General features: G+C 40.7%; 1 protein-coding gene across 4 annotated transcripts in view; it reads right to left on the reverse strand.

Annotated features, from left to right (window-relative positions):
• Nucleotides 1–22,032, reverse strand: part of LOC115124693 (P2X purinoceptor 1-like) — a 59,476-nt gene extending 37,444 nt beyond the window's left edge. The window contains exons 1-2 of one of the 4 annotated variants that reach the window (XM_065023951.1): nt 21,636–22,032; nt 5,735–5,879 (exon numbers count right to left, since the gene is read on the reverse strand). In XM_065023951.1, the coding sequence (XP_064880023.1) occupies nt 5,735–5,879; nt 21,636–21,823 (333 nt within the window). In that variant the 5' untranslated portion in view covers nt 21,824–22,032. The remainder of the gene's footprint in view (nt 1–5,734; nt 5,880–21,635) is intronic. The other 3 variants (XM_065023948.1, XM_065023947.1, XM_065023949.1) reach the window with 3 other exon arrangements.
• Nucleotides 22,033–22,397: the final 365 nt, after the last annotated feature.

Genomic DNA, 22,397 nt, shown 5'->3' on the forward strand with positions numbered 1-22,397 from the left:
TTGGCCTTCTCCTGAGTCTTGACCATGATGTCGTTCACGTCAATGTAAACTAACTCATATGTAGAGGCCATATATAGCACAGTACATGTGGCCCTGCATTAATAAGGACTGGTACTGGAGCCCTCCTGCCTGGGTAACTGCATTAGATGTCATCAGACCTGGGTTCAAATACTATTTAAAACAATTTAGCTGAGCTTGATTAAACACTCAAGGCAGGCTAATGTATTTGAAAGATATTAAATAGTATTTAAACCCACGTCTGGATGGCATGCTTGAGTAATTCCGGTCACTGATTGTGACCACATCGGGAAGAAGTGGTTATTATCATGCAAAGAGACAGATGGGATAGCATCAATTCCTGTCAATGTTATAGAATGCAGCTAATTGACAATGCAGTTAGTCAGTATAATTGAATTGTGGATGAATCTAATTAAGATATGTGTCACGCCCTGGTCGAAATATATTGTGTTTATCTTCATTTATTTGGTCAGGCTAGGGTGTGACATGGGTTTATTGTGGTGTGTTTCGTCTTGGGGGTGTCTAGCATAGTCTGTGGGCTGCCTGAGGCGGTTCTCAATCAGAGTCAGGTGATTATCGTTGTCTCTGATTGGGAACCATATTTAGGCAGCCATATTCTTTGAGTGTTTCGTGGGTGATTGTTCCTGTCTCTGTGTTAGTTGTCACCAGATAGGCTGTATAGGTTTTCACATTCCGTTTGTTGTTTTTGTATTGTTCGTTTTTCTTCGCCATTAAACATGTATCAAAATTACCACGCTGCATTTTGGTCCGACTCTCCTTCAACGGAAGAAAACCGTAACAATATGTCTGTGTAGTGACAATAGTACAAGACCATACTACTGTAAATGCTCAATGTGCTACCTATTTTCATACTACTGTAAATGCTCAATGTGCTACCTATTTTCATACTACTGTAAATGGTCAATGTATTACCTATTTTCATACTACTGTAAATGCTCAATGTGCTACCTATTTTCATACTACTGTAAATGCTCAATGTGCTACCTATTTTCATACCACTGTAAATGCTCAATGTGGTACCTATTTTCATACTACTGTAAATGCTCAATGTGCTACCTATTTTCATACTACTGTAAATGCTCAATGTGGTACCTATTTTCATACTACTGTAAATGGTCAATGTATTACCTATTTTCATACTACTGTAAATGCTCAATGTGCTACCTATTTTCATACTACTGTAAATGCTCAATGTGCTACCTATTTTCATACTACTGTAAATGCCCAATGTACTACCTATTTTCATAGTCTAGAAAATAAATGCTTTTGGGTGTAACACAGTGTTGAATAACTGAATCCAATACTATATAACCAGTATCAATGTAATTGTTTTGGGAATCACCATGATACTCAGGTAGATACCGTGAATAGATAAACAAACGCCATAGATCATTATAACAGACAAGGTCATCTTCAGGTAGATATCTTGAATATTATAGGTAAATAGATACGGACATAAGATGACAGACTGTATAATCTTGATATGTGTTTTATCATCTTCTTTGACATTGATCTCCCTCCTCGTGACTGTCAGTCAACCAGTTCCGAATGAGATAGACCAAGCGTGGTCACGCCTCTCAGAGCACACAGTAGTGTTTGCTTTACGGCTTAGATACGGGCAAACAATGAACTGTCACTTTGTTTACAGAGAGTCTCATGTTTGTCTCTGTATTTGCCTAACGTGTGAGCAGGATCAGGGTGCGTACAAAAAGAACCGCTGGGGAAAGTTAGGTACAGTATCTCTCTCTCACGCCTGTTTGTTGACGATCAGGATGTGAGTGTTTTAAACTGCTGTCTCTGTAATCTTTATCTTCGTCAGTCTGTCAGACGTCTTCTGACTTCCGTAGATGAATCTCTCTTTAGTACTTTATACTACACTACTATTACAATACGTCAACACTACTACTAAATACTACTACACTACTATTACAATACGTCAACACTAATACTAAAATACTACTATTACAATACGTCAACACTACTACTAAAATACTACTACACTACCATTACAATACGTCAACACTACTACTAAAATACTACTACACTACTATTACAATACGTCAACACTACTACTAAAATACTACTACACTACTATTACAATACGTCAACACTACTACTAAAATACTACTATTACAATACGTCAACACTACTACTAAAATACTACTATTACAATAAATCAACACTACTACTAAAATACTACTACACTACTATTACAATACGTCAACACTACTACTAAAATACTACTACGCTACTATTACAATATGTCAACACTACTACTAAAATACTACTATTACAATAAATCAACACTACTATTACAATACTACTACACTACTATTACAATACGTCTACACTACTACTAAAATACTACTACGCTACTATTACAATACGTCAACACTACTATTAAAATACTACTACACTACTATTACAATATGTCTACACTACTACTAAAATACTACTACGCTACTATTACAATACGTCAACACTACTACTAAAATACTACTACACTACTATTACAATACGTCAACACTACTACTAAAATACTACTATTACAATACGTCTACACTACTACTAAAATACTACTACGCTACTATTACAATACGTCAACACTACTATTAAAATACTACTACACTACTATTACAATATGTCTACACTACTACTAAAATACTACTACGCTACTGTTACAATATGTCTACACTACTACTAAAATACTACTACGCTACTATTACAATACGTCTACACTACTACTAAAATACTACTACGCTACTATTACAATACGTCTACACTACTATTACCTTATGACACTACTAGACTACTATTACAATACGTCAACACTACTACTAAAATACTACTACGCTACTATTACAATACGTCAACACTACTATTAAAATACTACTACACTACTATTACAATATGTCTACACTACTACTAAAATACTACTACGCTACTATTACAATACGTCTACACTACTACTAAAATACTACTACGCTACTATTACAATACGTCAACACTACTATTAAAATACTACTACACTACTATTACAATATGTCTACACTACTACTAAAATACTACTACGCTACTGTTACAATACGTCAACACTACTACTAAAATACTACTACACTACTATTACAATACGTCTATACTACTACTAAAATACTACTACGTTACTATTACAATACGTCAACACTACGACTAAAATACTACTACCCTACTATTACAATAAGTCTACACTACTACTAAAATACTACTACGCTACTATTACAATACGTCAACACTACTACTAAAATACTACTACACTACTATTACAATACGTCTACACTACTATTACCTTATGACACTACTAGACTACTATTACAATACGTCAACACTACTACTAAAATACTACTACACTACTATTACAATACGTCAACACTACTACTAAAATACTACTACACTACTATTACAATACGTCAACACTAATACTAAAATACTACTACACTACTATTACAATACGTCAACACTACTTCTAAAATACTACTACACTACTATTACAATACGTCAACACTACTACTAAAATATTACTACACTACTATTACAATACGTCAACACTAATACTAAAATACTACTACACTACTATTACAATACGTCAACACTACTACTAAAATACTACTATTACAATACGTCTACACTACTACTAAAATACTACTACACTACTATTACAATACGTCAACACTACTACTAAAATACTACTACACTACTATTACAATATGTCAACACTACTACTAAAATACTACTATTACAATACGTCAACACTACTACTAAAATACTACTACGCTACTATTACAATATGTCAACACTACTACTAAAATACTACTATTACAATACGTCTACACTACTACTAAAATACTACTATTACAATATGTCTACACTACTATTACAATACGTCAACACTACTATTACAATACTACTACACTACTATTACAATACGTCTACACTACTACTAAAATACTACTACGCTACTATTACAATACGTCAACACTACTATTAAAATACTACTACACTACTATTACAATATGTCTACACTACTACTAAAATACTACTACGCTACTATTACAATACGTCAACACTACTACTAAAATACTACTACACTACTATTACAATACGTCTACACTACTACTAAAATACTACTACGTTACTATTACAATACGTCAACACTACGACTAAAATACTACTACGCTACTATTACAATAAGTCTACACTACTACTAAAATACTACTACGCTACTATTACAATACGTCAACACTACTACTAAAATACTACTACACTACTATTACAATACGTCTACACTACTATTACCTTATGACACTACTAGACTACTATTACAATATGTCAACACTACTACTAAAATACTACTACGCTACTATTACAATATGTCAACAGTACTACTAAAATACTACTACACCACTATTACAATACTATTACCTTACGAAACTACTACACTACTATTACAATACTATTACCTTACTACACTACTATTATCTTACTACACCACTACTACACTACTATTACACTACTACTACAATGTCACTAATCAACTACAACACTACTACCACACTACTATTACCTTATTATTACACTATTGCACTCCTAGAAGAATTCTACTACACAACATTTACCTTAGTACACTACTATTACACTACTATTACATTTCTACACTACTATTACAATACTACTACACTACTACTACCTTACTACACCACTAGTACAATACTACTACACTACTATTACCTTACTACACTACTACACTACTACTACACTACTATTACAATACTATTACAATACCATTACCTTACGACACTACTACACTATGATTCCAATACTACTACACTACTACTACACTGCTATTACCTTACAACACTACTACACTACTATTCCAATACTACACTACTACTACCTTACTACACTACGACTACAATACCACTAAACTACAACACTACTACCACGCTACTATTACCTTCTTATTACACTATTGCAATACTATTACACTTCTACCACATACCTTTTACCTTACTAAACTACTACACTACTATTACAATACTATTACATTACTATTACAATACTATTACATTACTACACTACTATTACAATACTATTACATTACCATTACAATACTATTACCTTACTACACCATTACACTACTGTTACACTACTATTACATTACTACACTACTATTACTACACCTTACTACAATACTACCACACTACTATTACTTTACTACACTACTATTTTACACCACTATTACCGTATTACACTGCTACTACACTACTACACTAATATTACAATACTATTACACTACTACTACATTACGCTACTCTTACCTTTCTACACTACTACCACACTACTACTACAATACTACACTACTACTACGATGCTATTAACTTATCACACTATTACTACACTACTATTACCTTACTACACTACTATTGCCTTACTACACAATTACCACACTACACTACTATTACACTACTACCACACTACTATTACATGACTACCACACTACTATTACACTACTACTACAGAACACTGGTAGATGTCCTGTGAGACTCAGTTCCTAAAGGTTCTAGAGATCTGTGACCTTTCAGGTCACTCATTCATTCAGTAAAATGTCCTTCTTATAACAATAATACCTTAGTCGGTCCACACTCAGCCAATGACCCACCTGTACAGGGAAGACATAGTCAGCCACGTCCCAGATCCTCTCCTCTCCGGTCACATTGGTGTATCCCACCCCCTTCATCTTAGTCAAGACGGAACCCACGGCCGTGTCTGACGACTGGTAGCCTTTCTCATAGATGAACACCCACCTGGACAGGACACAGGATACCACCAGTCAATCAGACATTTTCATAAAGCCCCAACAGTTGTTGTTGACAGGAACACGGCCAAGACCCTAAAAAAGGGGAAGAACAGTGGTAAGGAAATGATCCCTGGAAGGCAGAAACTTTGAGAGGAACCAGACTCATGCTAGTCGTTTCAGCGTCAGAGATACTTTTAGTCATGTAGTGTATCTGGACCCCTGCTTGTCGAACATCTCATTCCTAAATCATGGACATTAATATGGAGTTGGTCCCCCCCTTTGCTGCTGTAACAGCCTCCAGTCTTCTGTTAAGGCTTTCCACTTGTTGTTGGAACATTGCTGCGGGGACCTGCTTTCATTCAGCCATAAGAGTATTAGGGAGTTCGGGCACTGATGTTGGGCGATTAGGCTCGTAGTCGGCATTCCAGTTCATCCCAAAGTTGTTCGATGGAGTTGAGGTCAGGGCTCTGTAAAGACCAGTCAAGTTCTTACACATCAATCTCGATAAACCATTTCTGTAAGGACCTCGCTTTGTGCACGGGGGCATTGTCATGCTGAAACAGGAAAGGGCCTTCCCCAAACTCTTGCCATGAATCATGTAGAATGACGTTGTATGCTGTAGCGTTAAGATTTCCCTCCACTGGAACTAAGGGGATTAGCCCGAACCATGAAAACCAGCCCCAGACCAATATTCCTCCTCCACCAAACTTTACCGTTGGCACAATGCATTGGGGCAGGTAGCGTTCTCCTGGCATCCACCAAACCCAAATTCGTCTGTCGGACTGCTAGATGGTCAAGCGGGATTCATCACTCCAGAGAACACATTTCCACTGCTCCAGAGGCCAATGGCAGCGAGCTTTACACCACTCCAGCCGACACTTGGCATTGAGCATGGTGATCTTAGGCTTGTGTGCGGCTGCTCGGTCATGGAAACCCATTTCATGAAGCTCCCAATGAACAGTTCTTGTGCTGAAACTGCTTCCAGAGACAGTTTGGAACTCGGTAGTGAGTGTTGCAACCGATGAGGGATTCGAACCAAGATCTGGAATCAAACCAGGGTCTTGTAGTGACACCTGTAGCACTGAGATGCACTGCCTTAGACCGCTGCGTCATTCGGGAGCCCAGAATTATTCAATTAGATCATTTAAATTGCAGAATAATCCAAATTGAACTACATGGTGATCTTGAAAACCAATATGAGAATAATACTGGTATGGAAGTTATGGCACTTCTGTTTCCTCAGTATCATGAAGTTAATTCATATCATTACAGGTCTAATAGCACAGCTCACTGCCCTAGCGCTGATTATTAAAAAACTGAACTTCAATTAGGTTGTCGTAGGGTCACTAAAACCTGACAAAACAAATGTACTCCATATTGTTCAAAGCCATAGCCACATGTCAATTTCACAAACCGATCCTCAATGCCAATACAATAATTATAAAATCGAAATAATGATTGTCAAACCTTTCGTACCATATCAGAGAAATGATTATGAAGTTTGGTGAAATAATAAGATAAATATTCACATTCCATTGTTTAAATGTAATTACTCTTCCTGCTTTATGTCACCTACTGTGAGGTCAGAGCAGGTGAGCTACGACATAACCCCAATATTTAAATTGGAAACACAAAGTACAAACAAAACAGGGCAAATGATAACATTTCAGTTTTCTATGCTAGTCAAAGTGTGTTACAAATGCTTATAACAAAGACATCATTACAGACTTGAAATCCAGCTGTGTTGATATCACAGTTTCCAATAGATCAAGTAGCTGTGTAGGGACTCGGGGGGGGCTACTAAAAGTTAGAACATCAGCATTAGCAGACAACCCTCAGAGGCAAGGCAAAACACATTCATCCTTAAAAGGTTAATTTACTGAAAAACAAATCTTAACATTTGAATTGTTAATATACACAATTTTTACTTCAATATTATTAAAGTTAACAGACAAGTGTTTAAGTTAAACATACTAAATAAGAGTAGATGCTGTTGCAAACAACAGACAGGGAAGTACAACAGTCATTTTCTCTTTCTGAAGAACTTACTGAATGGTTGTGACATCGTGTTTCAGATTGTTGATTTAAATTGCACTGGTTTCTTTGTATATTTCTTCAGAAAGAGGAAACAGACAATGGAATATCTTCAAAGTGTGACTAATCTGAATGTGAAAATTCAAATGAAGCCTGAGAATTACAAAGCAAAATAGTTAGTAACCAGTTGAGATAAACATAACCTAGATCCAGATGAACTGAACATGTCTCCTAAGTGCTAACTTAAAGAGGGGGGGGGGGGGACTTCACAATCAGACACCGTGTAAAAACACACGGTCCCCATTCTCACCCTATTCACATTGAGGCCTTTAATATTTAGTATGGCACCACTGTAGATAATCCCTGAACTAAAGTACATTTTCCTGGTCTACATAGTGGCTATTAGTAGCAGCTGTGGCACCTCCTGTGCCATTTCTTCAGTAGATATTCAGACTGGCCTTTTAGTGGACTCACTATAGCCATGAAGAGAACAAGTGGGGACAAAAGTGGTCAAATATGAGGACTAGTTTTTACCACAGAACTCTGTTAGATAAAAACGATAAACAAAATAAGTCAAATATACCCTCTCTGAAACCTAAACGATGATCACATAAACACTCATCATACATTCAGAGTTCTTTCAAGTATATGTTCAAACTTCTGGGACAATCAATACTGATTAATGCCAGTATGAATTTGAATTTAAACAGCCACAAACCAATGGCCAAGTATTTATCCCCTCCAGATTCAAATGTCATTCATTTATGTAGTACAGTATAGAGTTCCAATACCAAAACAGTGTGGAGTTCCAAGACCAGAACAGTGTAGAGCTCCAATACCAGAACAGTGTAGAGCTCCAATACCAGAACAGTGTAGAGCTCCAATACCAGAACAGTGTAGAGCTCCAAGACCAGAACAGTGTAGAGCTCCAAGACCAGAACAGTGTAGAGCTCCAATACCAAAACAGAGTAGAGTTCCAAGACCAGAACAGTGTAGAGCTCCAATACCAGTACAGTGTAGAGTTCCAAGATCAGAACAGTGTAGAGCTCCAAGACCAGAACAGTGTAGAGTTCCAATACCAGAACAGTGTAGAGCTCCAATACCAGAACAGTGTAGAGCTCCAATACCAAAACAGTGTAGAGTTCCAAGACCAGAACAGTGTAGAGCTCCAATACCAGAACAGTGTAGAGCTCCAATACCAGAAGAGTGTAGAGCTCCAATACCAGAACAGTGTAGAGCTCCAATACCAGAAGAGTGTAGAGCTCCAATACCAAAACAGTGTAGAGCTCCAATACCAAAACAGTGTAGAGCTCCAATACCAAAACAGTGTAGAGTTCCAAGACCAGCACAGTGTAGAGTTCCAATACCAGAACAGTGTAGAGCTCCAATACCAGAACAGTATAGAGTTCCAATACCAGAACAGTATAGAGTTCCAATACCAGAACAGTATAGAGTTCCAATACAGTGTAGAGTTCCAATACAGTGTAGAGTTCCAATACAGTATAGAGTTCCAATACCAGAACAGTATAGAGTTCCAATACAGTATATAGTTCCAAAACAGTATAGAGGTCCAATACCAGAACAGTATAGAGTTCCAATACAGTGTAGAGTTCCAATACAGTGTAGAGTTCCAATACAGTATAGAGTTCCAATACCAGAACAGTATAGAGTTCCAATACAGTATATAGTTCCAAAACAGTATAGAGGTCCAATACCAGAACAGTATAGAGTTCCAATACCAGAACAGTATAGAGATCCAATGCCAGAAGAGTGTAGAGTTCCAATACAGTATAGAGTTCCAATGCCAGAACAGTATAGAGTTCCAACACAGTATAGAGTTCCAATGCCAGAACAGTATAGAGTTCCAATACCAGAACAGTATAGAGTTCCAATACCAGAACAGTGTAGATTTCCAATACAGTATAGAGTTCCAATACCAGAACAGTATGGAGTTCCAATACCAGAACATAGAGTTCCAATACAGTATAGAGTTCCAATACAGTATCGAGTCCCCTGGAGTTGGGCTGTTGGGGGTACTGGAGGACTGGAGTTGGGCTGTTGGGGGTACTGGAGGACTGAAGTTGGGCTGTTGGGGGTACTGGAGGACTGGAGTTGGGCTGTTGGAGGTACTGGAGGACTGGAGTTGGGCTGTTGGGGGTACTGGAGGACTGGAGTTGGGCTGTTGGGGGTACTGGAGGACTGAAGTTGGGCTGTTGGGGGTACTGGAGGACTGGAGTTGGGCTATTGGGGGTACTGGAGGACTGGAGTTGGGCTGTTAGGGGTACTGGAGGACTGGAGTTGGGCTGTTGGGGGTACTGGAGGACTGAAGTTGGGCTGTTGGGGGTACTGGAGGACTGGAGTTGGGCTGTTAGGGGTACTGGAGGACTGGAGTTGGGCTGTTGGGGGTACTGGAGGACTGAAGTTGGGCTGTTGGGGGTACTGGAGGACTGGAGTTGGGCTGTTGGGGGTACTGGAGGACTGGAGTTGGGCTGTTGGGGGTACTGGAGGACTGGAGTTGGGCTGTTGGGGGTACTGGAGGACTGGAGTTGGGCTGTTGGGGGTACTGGAGGACTGGAGTTGGGCTGTTGGGGGTACTGGAGGACTGGAGTTGGGCTGTTGGGGGTACTGGAGGACTGAAGTTGGGCTGTTGGGGGTACTGGAGGACTGGAGTTGGGCTATTGGGGGTACTGGAGGACTGGAGTTGGGCTGTTAGGGGTACTGGAGGACTGGAGTTGGGCTGTTGGGGGTACTGGAGGACTGAAGTTGGGCTGTTGGGGGTACTGGAGGACTGGAGTTGGGCTGTTGGGGGTACTGGAGGACTGGAGTTGGGCTGTTAGGGGTACTGGAGGACTGGAGTTGGGCTGTTGGGGGTACTGGAGGACTGGAGTTGGGCTGTTGGGGGTACTGGAGGACTGGAGTTGTGCTGTTAGTGGTCGGGTTAAATAAAGTTAAAATCAAATTTAAAGTTAAAATGTAAAAGTTAAATCACTAAGGCTGGTCTGAATGTCTCTTCACACATTAAATATTGTTTCAGTAGTATAACGTATATACATTGCATCTTTTATCATGGGCACAGTGGGAACTTTCTATTTGTCATATTTACAAACAGTCTCATCATCACAGAGCCATGTCAGTCCTCCTCCTCTACTATCAATTAACCAATCAAAATGTCATTGACCTATTATGTTCTAGCCAATGAGCTACAGTAGGAGAATGTAATTTCACCACACTTTTGAGGAGACCTATGGGCATACACCTCTGGAATGATCACGTTGCTCTCTTCTCCTCTTCTCACCAATGGGTGTAAATCTTATGATGGACAGAATTTAAATGATTGCTTACCCTTGTCTCTTAATTGCTGTCTATGTAGCAAAAGTTACATCGGCTACCCTCCACCAACTGAAGGTCTGTCATCTGAACCTCTTTGTCCCAGCCCGGTGGGCTTCTGATGCCAGCTGCCCATCAAAGAGCTTCTGCTATCCCGGCATCTGGCTCCAGGTGTCATCTGTCGGAGACCAGGCCATCCCCCCAATACTGTTTTAATAAACCTTCATAATTGCATTCTGTCTATGTTCTTCATTCAGTTAAGTCTCGATTGAAATGTATTCACTCGTTCTGACCCTAACAGTCCAATATGCATCAAAACAGCTAGACCCTAACAGAACTGTCTATTATACATGAAGACAGCAAGACCCACAGTGACTGAACGTACATATCCCAACCAGAAGCCATGGATTACAGGCGACATCCGCATCGAGCTAAGGGCTAGAGCTGCCGCTTTCAAGGAGCGGGGGACTAATCTGGACGCTTATAAGAAATCCCACGATGCCCTCAGACGAACCATCAAACAAGCAAAGCGTCAAAACAGGAGTGAGACTGATTCCTACTACACCGGCTCTGATGCTCATCGGATGTGGCGGAGCTTGAAAATGATTACTGACTACAAAGGGAAACCCAGTGCTGCCAAGTGACGTGAGCCTCCCAGACGAGCTAAATGCCTTTTATGCTCGCTTCGAGGTAAGCAACTCTGAAGCAATCACGAGAGCACCATCTGTTCTGGATTACTGTGTGATAACGCTCTCGGTAGCCGATGTGAACAAAACCTTTAAACAGGTCAACATTCACAAAGCCGCTGGGCCAGATGGATTACCAGGATATGTACTCAAAGTATGCGCGGACCAACTGGCAAGTACCTTCACTGACATTTTCAACCTCTCCCTGACTGAGTTTTGTAATACCTACATGTTTCAAGCAGACCACCATAGTCCCTGTGCCCAAGGAAGCGAAGGTAATCTGCCTAAATGATATGATTACCGCACCGTGGCACTCATGTCGGTAGCCATGAAGTGCTTTGAAAGGCTGGTCATGGCTCACATCAACAGCATCCTCCCGGACACCCTAGACCCCACCCACCCCACCTGCATGTACAGTCATGGCAAAAAGTATTGAGAATGACACAAATATAAGTTTTCACAAAGTCTGCTGTCTCAGTTTGTATGATGGCAATTTGCATATACTCCAGAATGTTATGAAGAGTGAACAGATGATTTGCAATAAATTGCAAAGTCCCACTTTGCCATGCAAATGAACTGAATCCCCAAAAAACATTTCCACTGCATTTCAGCCCTGCCACAAAAGGACCAGCTGTCATCATGTCAGTGATTCTCTCGTTAACACAGGTGTGAGTGTTGACGAGGACAAGGCTGTAGATTACTCTGTTATGCTGATTGAGTACAAAAAACAGACTGGAAGCTTCAAAAGGAGGGTGGTGCTTGTAATCATTGTTCTTCCTCTGTCAACCATAGTTACCTGCAAGGAAACACGTGCCATCATCATTGCTTTGCACAAAAAGGTCTTCACAGGCAAGGATATTGCTGCCAGTAAGGTTGAACCTAAATCAACCATGTATCGGAACATCAAGAACTTCAAGGAGAGCGGTTCAATTTTTGTGAAGAAGGCTTCAGGGCGCCCAAGAAAGTCCAGGAAGCACCAGGACCGTTTCCTAAAGTTGATTCAGCTGCGGGATCGGGGCACCACCAGCACAGAGCTTGCTCAGGAATGGCAGCAGGCAGGTGTGAGTGCATCTGCACGCACAGTGAGGAAAATACTTTTGGAGGATGGCTTGGTGTCAAGAAGGGCAGCAAAGAAGCCACTTCCCTCCAGAAAAAACACAGGGACAAACTGATATTCTGCAAACGGTTCAGGGATTGGACTGCTGAAGTAATTTTCTCTGAATAATCCCCTTTCCGATTGTCTGGGGCAAAAACAAACAAAAAAGTCTGTCTGGAGAAGACAAGGTGAGCGCTACCATCAGTCCTGTGTCATGCCAACAGTAAAGCATCCTGAGACCATTCATGTGTGGGGTTGCTTGTCAGCCAAGGGAGTGGGCTCACTCACAATTTTGCCTAAGAACACAACTAGGCTAGTTGAGTTCATCTGTACAGTCGTGGCCAAAAGTTTTCGCCAAGTCTGTCCGGAGAAGACAAGGTGAGCGCTACCATCAGTCCTGTGTCATGCCAACAGTAAAGCATCCCTTTTTTTCTTCTTCTTGAACTGCACTGTTGGTTAAGGGCTTGTATGTAAACATTTCACGGTAAAGTCTACACTTGTTGTATTCGCCGCATGTGACAAATAAAGTTGACTTGTTTTGATTCGCATGCTAAAGTGTTAGGAACAGTTAGTGGATATTTTATGATGACATTTTGTGACGTTTGTGTTCTTTTTGGCATTTGGCAAGGTTTTTATCGGCTGTTCGTGCACACACGTTTTATTTTTCAAGGCAGGCTGAAGTTCAGAAGCCAAAGTCTTCAATGAAGTGTTTGTTCAATGAATTGTTTGTTCAATGAAGTGGTTGTTCAATAAAGTGTTTTTTCAATGAAGTGTTTGTTCAATGAAGTGTTTGTTCAATGAAGTGTTTGGTGTCGTTCAATGATAGACGACTCGTTATCATGCACAATTTTTACTTGATAAATACTGCACCAAACATCTTAGTTAGATGTACAATTGCGCAACTAAGAAAATGTAAACATTTATGACAGATTTCTTGAGTTATCTTAGATTCATTCTGACAAGTTTGAGGACGTGTATACTGGCTACGGCGTCAACAGATGGACAAACAGTACTATTGCCGCTTTTTTCCCATTGTTTTCAAGTTAAGGTCTTCTAAGTGTGTATGCGAGCTAGAGTATATGATTCCCTTTGGGAATCTAGTGCAGAGCTAGAGTATATGATTCCCTTTGGGAATCTAGTGCAGAGCTAGAGTATATGATTCCCTTTGGGAATCTAGTGCAGAGCTAGAGTATATGATTCCCTTTGGGAATCTAGTGCAGAGCTAGAGTATATGATTCCCTTTGGGAATCTAGTGCAGAGCTAGAGTATATTATTCCCTTTGGGAATCTAGTGCAGAGCTAGAGTATATGATTCCCTTTGGGAATCTAGTGCAGAGCTAGAGTATATGATTCCCTTTGGGAATCTAGTGCAGAGCTAGAGTATATGATTCCCTTTGGGAATCTAGTGCAGAGCTAGAGTATATTATTCCCTTTGGGAATCTAGTGCAGAGCTAGAGTATATGATTCCCTTTGGGAATCTAGTGCAGAGCTAGAGTATATGATTCCCTTTGGGAATCTAGTGCAGAGCTAGAGTATATGATTCCCTTTGGGAATCTAGTGCAGAGCTAGAGTATATAATTCCCTTTGGGAATCTAGTGCAGAGCTAGAGTATATGATTCCCTTTGGGAATCTAGTGCAGAGCTAGAGTATATGAGTGAGTGGAGCGAGGAGTGCAGAGCCAGATTCCCAAAGGCAGGTGTGTAGGCCCGCTCCAATTTCACTCCAGTAGCTCTCCAGTACGCTCACTTTGTGAGCCCAGCATGCATCTGTAGTCTACTTGTGTGCTGCTATAGCCCCTTGCTTTAGTTACTGTCATGGAGTTCACTAAATACTTTAAAAAAGAAACTGATAAAACACACAGGTCCTAAATCAAGGTGACTTACAAAGATGAGGACCAAGAGCAAGAGAGGGAGCGAAGTGATGTAGTGTCCACAAATAAATAATAATTGTGGAATCTGAAAAAAGCATGATGTGTACTAACTGTGTGCACATGCTAAAAGCTAGGAATGAGGTACGTAGATAACTAAGATAACTGTGTCATTGTAGCAAAGTATTTATAAACAAAACATCTGATATCTTAAAACTTCTTAAATGTAACGGCAAAATTTAGACATACCTAAAAGTAAATCCAAAATCCCAAATCAAATTGTATTTGTCACATGCGACGAACAGGTGTAGACCTTACAGTGAAATGCTTACTTACAAGCCCTTAACCAACAGGTGTAGACCTTACAGTGAAATGCTTACTTACAAGCCCTTAACCAACAGGTGTAGACCTTACAGTGAAATGCTTACTTACAAGCCCTTAACCAACAATGCCGTTTTAAGAAAATACAAATAGTCTGGGTAGCCATTTGATTAGCTGTTCAGGAGTCTTATGGCTTGGGGGTAGAAGCTGTTTAGAAGCCTCTTGGACCTAGACTTGGTGCTCCAGTACCGCTTGCCGTGCGGTAGCAGAGAAAACAGTCTATGATTAGACTGGCTTTTCTTTGACCATTTTTAGGGCCTTCTTCTGGCACCGCCTGGTATAGAGGTCCTGGATGGCAGGAAGCTTGGCCTCGGTGATGTACTAGCCCGTACGCACTACCCTCTGTAGTGTCTTGCGGTCAGATGCTCTCAATGGTGCAGCTGTAAAAGGACCTGCCTAGAAGGCCAGCATCCCGGAGTCTCCTCTTCACTGTTGACGTTGAGACTGGTGTTTTGCAGGTACTTTTTAATGAAGCTACCAGTTGAGGACTTGTGAGGCGTCTGTTTCTCAAACTAGACACTCTAATGTACTTGTCCTCTTGCTCAGTTGTGCACAGGGGCCTCCCACTCCTCTTCCTATTCTGGTTAGGGCCAGTTTGCTCTGTTCTGTGAAGGGAGCAGTACACAGCATTGTACGAGACCTTCAGTTTCTTGGCAATTTCTCGCATGGAATAGCCTTCATGTCTCAGAACAAGAATAGACTGACGAGTTTCAGAATAAAGTTCTTTGTTTCTGGCCCTTTTGAGCCTGTAATCGAACCCACAAATGCTGATGCTCCAGATACACAACTAATCTGAAGAAGGACAGTATAATTGCTTCTTTAATCAGCACAACAGTTTTCAGCTGTGCTAACATAATTGCAAAATGATTTTCTAATGATCAATTAGCCTTTTAAAGTTATAAACTTGGATTAGCTAATACAATGTGCCATTGGAACACAGGAGTGATGGTTGCTGATAATGGGCCTCTGTACACTTATGTAGATGTTCCATTACAAATCTGCCGTTTCCAGCTACAATAGTCATTTACAACATTAACAATGTCTACACTGTATTTCTGATCGATTTGATGTTATTTTAATGGACAGAAAATGTGCTTTCCTTTCAAAAACACAGACATTTCTAAGTGACTCCAATCCTTTGAACGGTGGTGTATGTTAAAGGATGGATACTGGTGTTATATAAAGGAGGTATAAAGCAATAAACTATTAGCATCAAGCCCCAGAAACACATCTACAACTCCCTGCGCCGGCCTTACAGCTGAAATCACAAGTGTCACACGCACACACACACACACACACACACACACACACTCTCGCACGCACTCACTCACTCACTTGTTTGGATGATATTCAACTTTTCAAAAATAAACTGGTACATTTCAACTGGATGTCTGCATCAAAAGCTATGACTATATATCCCATCGCTGCTGTTGTCTCTGAATTGGAATGGAGGTCCACATAGAGAGAACAGTCAGAACAATCACATTACAGGAAACCAAAGCGTGAAATGACAATCTAAGTAAGATCTGTATCTGTTCTGTATCCCCAAGTCCTGGTGGACGGACGGACGGACGGACGGATGGACGGACAGACGGACGACGGACGGACGGACAGACAGACAGACAGACAGACAGACAGACAGACAGACAGACAGACAGACAGAAAGACAGACAGACAGACAGACAGACAGACAGACAGACAGACAGACAGACAGACAGAGAGAGAGAGAGAGAGAGAGAGAGAGAGAGAGCGACAAAGTCCAACAGACCAAGCGACAGATCTTTCTGATGTGTGATTGTCTTTTGTGGCTCTTCCTGAGCGCACTGTGTTTTTCAGATAAGAGCTCCTATGAGTCTTCCTAGTCTTCCTAAGGCCCATAGTTGTCTGATCCATGGCTGAAAGACCAGTGATTTTTTTTAAATCTCTGAGCTGTTAAAGTCTTGCTGATGAAGAGAGTCCTAGACAGGCTCCTTAGTCACGTCTCGCTCCATGTTCATCACGGCCTGAGCTCACGTGGCCTGAAAGCTGTGGCACGGGGAGAGAGGTAGGGATGGAGGGAGGAGGGGAGAGAGAGAGGTGGAGATGGAGGGAGGAAGGGAGAGAGGTAGGGATGGAGGGAGGAAGGGAGAGAGAGAGGTGGAGATGGAGGGAGGAAGGGAGAGAGGTAGGGATGGAGGGAGGAAGGGAGAGAGAGAGGTGGAGATGGAGGGAGGAAAGGAGAGAGGTAGAGATGGAGGGAGGAAAGGAGAGAGGTGGGGATGGAAGTAGGAAACGAGAGAGGCAGGGGTGGAGGGAGGATTGGATGGAGGGAGGATGGGAGAGAGGATGGAGGGTAGGGAGGTGGGAAACGGTTTCACGCTGACAGAATAACTGTTGTGCTCAGGGTCACTCACTAATATCAACAGAGACTGGAGATAACCACCTAACTTTCAGGGACAAACCCATTAAACCTTTACTTTATAGTCAAAGAAAACTTTTCTGCATTTTTTTGGTGGTGATAACGTTCAACCTTGAATGTGGTTTGGAATTTCGCCCCTGATAAAAGAGTGTTTAGGACCAATGATAAAAGAAAGAGGAACCCTGATTTAGCATCATGACAACAATGTCCTGTCACCATACAAAAAGGTAAAGCTTGTTGTTCTAGAAGCTGTCGTGTGGACTCTCTCTGAGAAACCTGTCCTGAAAATGTCCCAAGAAATGTACATCTCTGAGGTCACTTTGAGGTGACACAGTAGGAAGAGAAGAAAACAACACCTGAGGGGCTATAATTCAGGTATGACTTCATCTGCAGAGCTGAGTGCTGTACGTTTCTCTGATGTGTTTTCAACAGAGAATCGACTTTTGACATGTCATTGTCACTTGACTTTCCGGCCTTATCCAAAGGGGGGGGGGGAATCACGCAGCTGAGCTGTGTGTGTACCCAAGTTTGATTGTTATCTGTGTGAGTCAAAGCCTATCTTACATCCTGTAGGTCCTAAAGTCTGTCTCCCTGAAGATGGATACAGACAGAATACACACGCAGGCATGCACACACAGAAAGTGTTAACAAGTGTTAACAAGTCATTTGTTTTGTTGAAACATAACACAGTCTGTCTCCATTAAGATAGTACAAAGTACAACATTAAATGTACATTGTACAAAATGAAAAAGCAATGTTCTTTTCAAAGAATGAATTCGTCCTCCATGAATCATCGTACTATTTGCAAACCTACATGTGGTAGCAAGTTTGCAAAGCTAAGAGGTTTGGTCCAATGTGACTATCTATCTGAGCAAGTTATGTTGTCTCGACACGAATCTCTATGAGCTGGAAAGGGCATTACCACAGATAGAACCATGAGACAGATATTTCCCCAAATATGGTAGTGAGAGGAATCCCAGTGGCAGTCAGTGGGAGCTGGATTTTGGCCAACATACTCATCGATGAAACATTTAATCTCAATACAGTTTTGTAGACCCTTTGCCAAAGATGCAAAAAAAAATGCATTGTTTAGAAGGAGTGCAAAGGCGAATTCAGTTATTGCACACGCACACTTCCCAGAGTAGGCGTTCTCTAACCAAAACATGCAAATATTTGCTATAATGCACCAATAGGATCCTGGCTCTGCCCACCTCTTTGCTTGTCCGGCCCACTATGACTAATTTGTTATTACCCCAGACTGATGTCTCTGGTTGTAGCTCATCTCTAGCTCCTATGCTTTACAGTAAACTGTATAACATGCCGGCTGTTGTTCCATCATCCTCACTATTTCTCCAGATAAATATACTTAACAACAAAAAATATAAACGAAACATGCAACAATTTAAAAGATTTTACTTAGTTACAGTTCAATACAAGGAAACAGTCAAATTAAATAAATAAATAAATTAGGCCCTAATCTATGGATTTTATATGACTGGGGAGGGGTGCAGCTCCACCCACTGGGGAGCCAGGTCCAGCCAATCAGAATGAGTTTATCCCCAAAAAAGGGCTTATTACAGACAGAAATACTCCCCCCCCCCCCTCTCTCTCTCTGAAGAAGCCGGATATGGAGGTCCTGGGTTGGCATGGTTACACGTGGTCTGTGGTTGTGAGGCCGGTTGGACGTAGTGCCAAATTCTCTAAAATGATGTTGGAGGCAGCTTATGGTAGATTAATGAACATTAAATTATCTGGCAACAGCTCTGGTGGACATTCCAGCAGTCAACATGCCAATTGCACGCTCCCTCAAAACTTGAGAAAATTGGGGCATTGTGTTTTGTGACAAAACTGCACATTTTAAAGTGGCTGTTTATTGTCCCCAGCACAAGTTGCACCTGTGTAACGATTATGCTGTTTAATCAGCTTCTCGATATGCCACACCTGTTAGGTCGATGGATTATCTTGGCAAAGGAGAAACACTCACTAACAGGAATGTAAACAAATGTATGCAAACATTTTTGAATGAAACATGAAACACTTTACATGTTGTGTTTATATATTTTTTCAGTGAATTTCAGCTGCCACAACAGACACTCATAAGATAGTTCCTGTTAATCATCCATTCATCCTGTACGCAAAAAATATATAGTTTCTGTTTGCATTTAGAGTAAGTCATTAGACTCATCACACTTAATTATCAAACCTGAACTAGACCAAATGTCATTCATCCACAAGAGAGATCCATACCATACATTACATCCCTCCTGTATGCAAAAATAACTGTTGCCAAATTACGTTATAAAGTCATCACCCTTAAATATCACACCTTGATTTGGTTAGAGGTCTCTTGATGAATTAACAGTAGTGTTGTACTTCGTGAAGATCGCCATTACCCCAAGTCATGTAACAAGCCATGAAAATAAGAAAAGCTGGGTCATGGATTGTGCAGTTGAGGAATTTCTTACCCATAGACATGCTGGAACATGATGTCTACAGCTCTAACAGTAAACTGTATAACATGCCGGCTGTTGTTCCATCATCCTCACTATTTCTCCAGATAAATATACTTAACAACAAAAAATATAAACGAAACATGCAACAATTTAAAAGATTTGACTTAGTTACAGTTCAATATAAGGAAACAGTCAATTGAAATAAATAAATTAGGCCCTAATATATGGGGTAATGCCCCCCCCCTTCCCCCCCCGGGCAGGTGAGGAAGCCGGATGTGGCGGTCTTGGGTTGGCGTGGTTACACGTGGTCTGTGGTTGTGAGGCCGGTTGGACGTACTGCCAAATTCTCTAAAACGATGTTGGAGGCAGCTTATGGTAGATTAATGAACATTAAATTATCTGGCAACAGCTCTGGTGGACATTCCTGCAGTCAGCATGCCAATTGAACGCTCCCTCAAAACTTGAGAAAATTGTGGCATTGTGTTTTGTGACAAAACTGCACATTTTAAAGTGGCTGTTTATTGTCCCCAGCACAAGTTGCACCTGTGTAACGATTATGCTGTTTAATCAGCTTCTCGATATGCCACACCTGTTAGGTCGATGGATTATCTTGGCAAAGGAGAACACTCACTAACAGGAATGTAAACAAATGTATGCAAACATTTTTGAATGAAACATGAAACACTTTACATGTTGTGTTTATATATTTTTTCAGTGAATTTCAGCTGCCACAACAGACACTCATAAGATAGTTCCTGTTAACATCCATTCATCCTGTACGCAAAAAAATATATAGTTTCTGTTAATCATCCATTCATCCTGTACGCAAAAAAATATATAGTTTCTGTTAATCATCCATTCATCCTGTACGCAAAAAAATATATAGTTTCTGTTAACATCCATTCATCCTGTACGCAAAAAAATATATAGTTTCTGTTAACATCCATTAATCCTGTACGCAAAAAATATATAGTTTCTGTTAATCATCCATTCATCCTGTACGCAAAAAAATATATAGTTCCTGTTAATCATCCATTCATCCTGTACGCAAAAAATATATAGTTCCTGTTAATCATCCATTCATCCTGTACGCAAAAAAATATATAGTTTCTGTTTGCATTTAGAGTAAGTCATTAGACTCATCACACTTAATTATCAAACCTGAACTAGACCAAATGTCATTCATCCACAAGAGATCCATACCATACATTACAGCCCTCCTGTATGCAAAAATAACTGTTGCCAAATTACGTTATAAAGTCATCACCCTTAAATATCACACCTTGATTTGGTTAGAGGTCTCTTGATGAATTAACAGTAGTGTTGTACTTCGTAGAGATTGCCATTACCCCAAGTCATGTAACAAGCCATGAAAATAAGAAAAGCTGGGTTTATGGATTTTGCAGTTGAGGAATTTCTTAGCCATAGACATGCTGGAACATGATGTCTACAGCTCTTACACTAACTCTACATGCAGTCCACTCTGAGTTTGTAGAATCCTTTAAAAGGGGAGGGGACTTACCCGATGATGTAAGCCAGGACCCCCAGCTGGATCAATCGGCACACGACCCCCACCCTCCTGTTCCGTACCAGCACCTGACGGGGGGTCTCGTACTCGAAGAAGAAGTCAGAGAGGGTGTTTGTGATGAAACTCTTCATCTTGCTGCTCCGCTGGAGAGAAGAAGGTCTCTCAACCCCACTGGTATACATACACTCTCTCTCTACCTCCCTTCTTCAGCCTCCCTTAATTATTCTTCAGCCTCCCTTAACCAACAGCTGACACGTTTCAGTAGCTGTGTTGGACTTTCTCCCTCTCTCGCTCTCTTCGTCTCTTTCTTTGACTGTCTCTCTCTCTCTCCTCACAGGCGGTCCTCCTCCCCGTCACCCTTCCCTCTCTCACACTTCCTCATTCGCTAACCTAGCAAACCTCTCTCTCTCTCTCCCTTTCCCTCTCCCTCACTCCAAAACAAACAAATACTATCTTGCCGTAAAACAAGATGTTACTAAGGTGTCCCCAGTCCATTAAAGCAAATAATGACTCCACTGAGCCACTGATCAGATCATTCAACATCTGTCACAGACATCCTTCTCACACCAGCCCCCCCATGACACTGTCTTCCTGGTGTTCAGAGATAGCAGAGACACGCTTGACCTAAACTTAGCCTACAACAACAGCTCCCCAAATGTATATTGGAATGTTTTTTTTGTTGTTGCTCATCACACAATTAAAATGTCAATGCATTCCGCTATGTGAAGGAATTAAATGAACTTGGACTATGTTGCC

Source organism: Oncorhynchus nerka, linkage group LG10 (assembly GCF_034236695.1).
Source record: "Oncorhynchus nerka isolate Pitt River linkage group LG10, Oner_Uvic_2.0, whole genome shotgun sequence".
Classification (NCBI taxonomy): Eukaryota; Metazoa; Chordata; class Actinopteri; order Salmoniformes; family Salmonidae; genus Oncorhynchus; species Oncorhynchus nerka.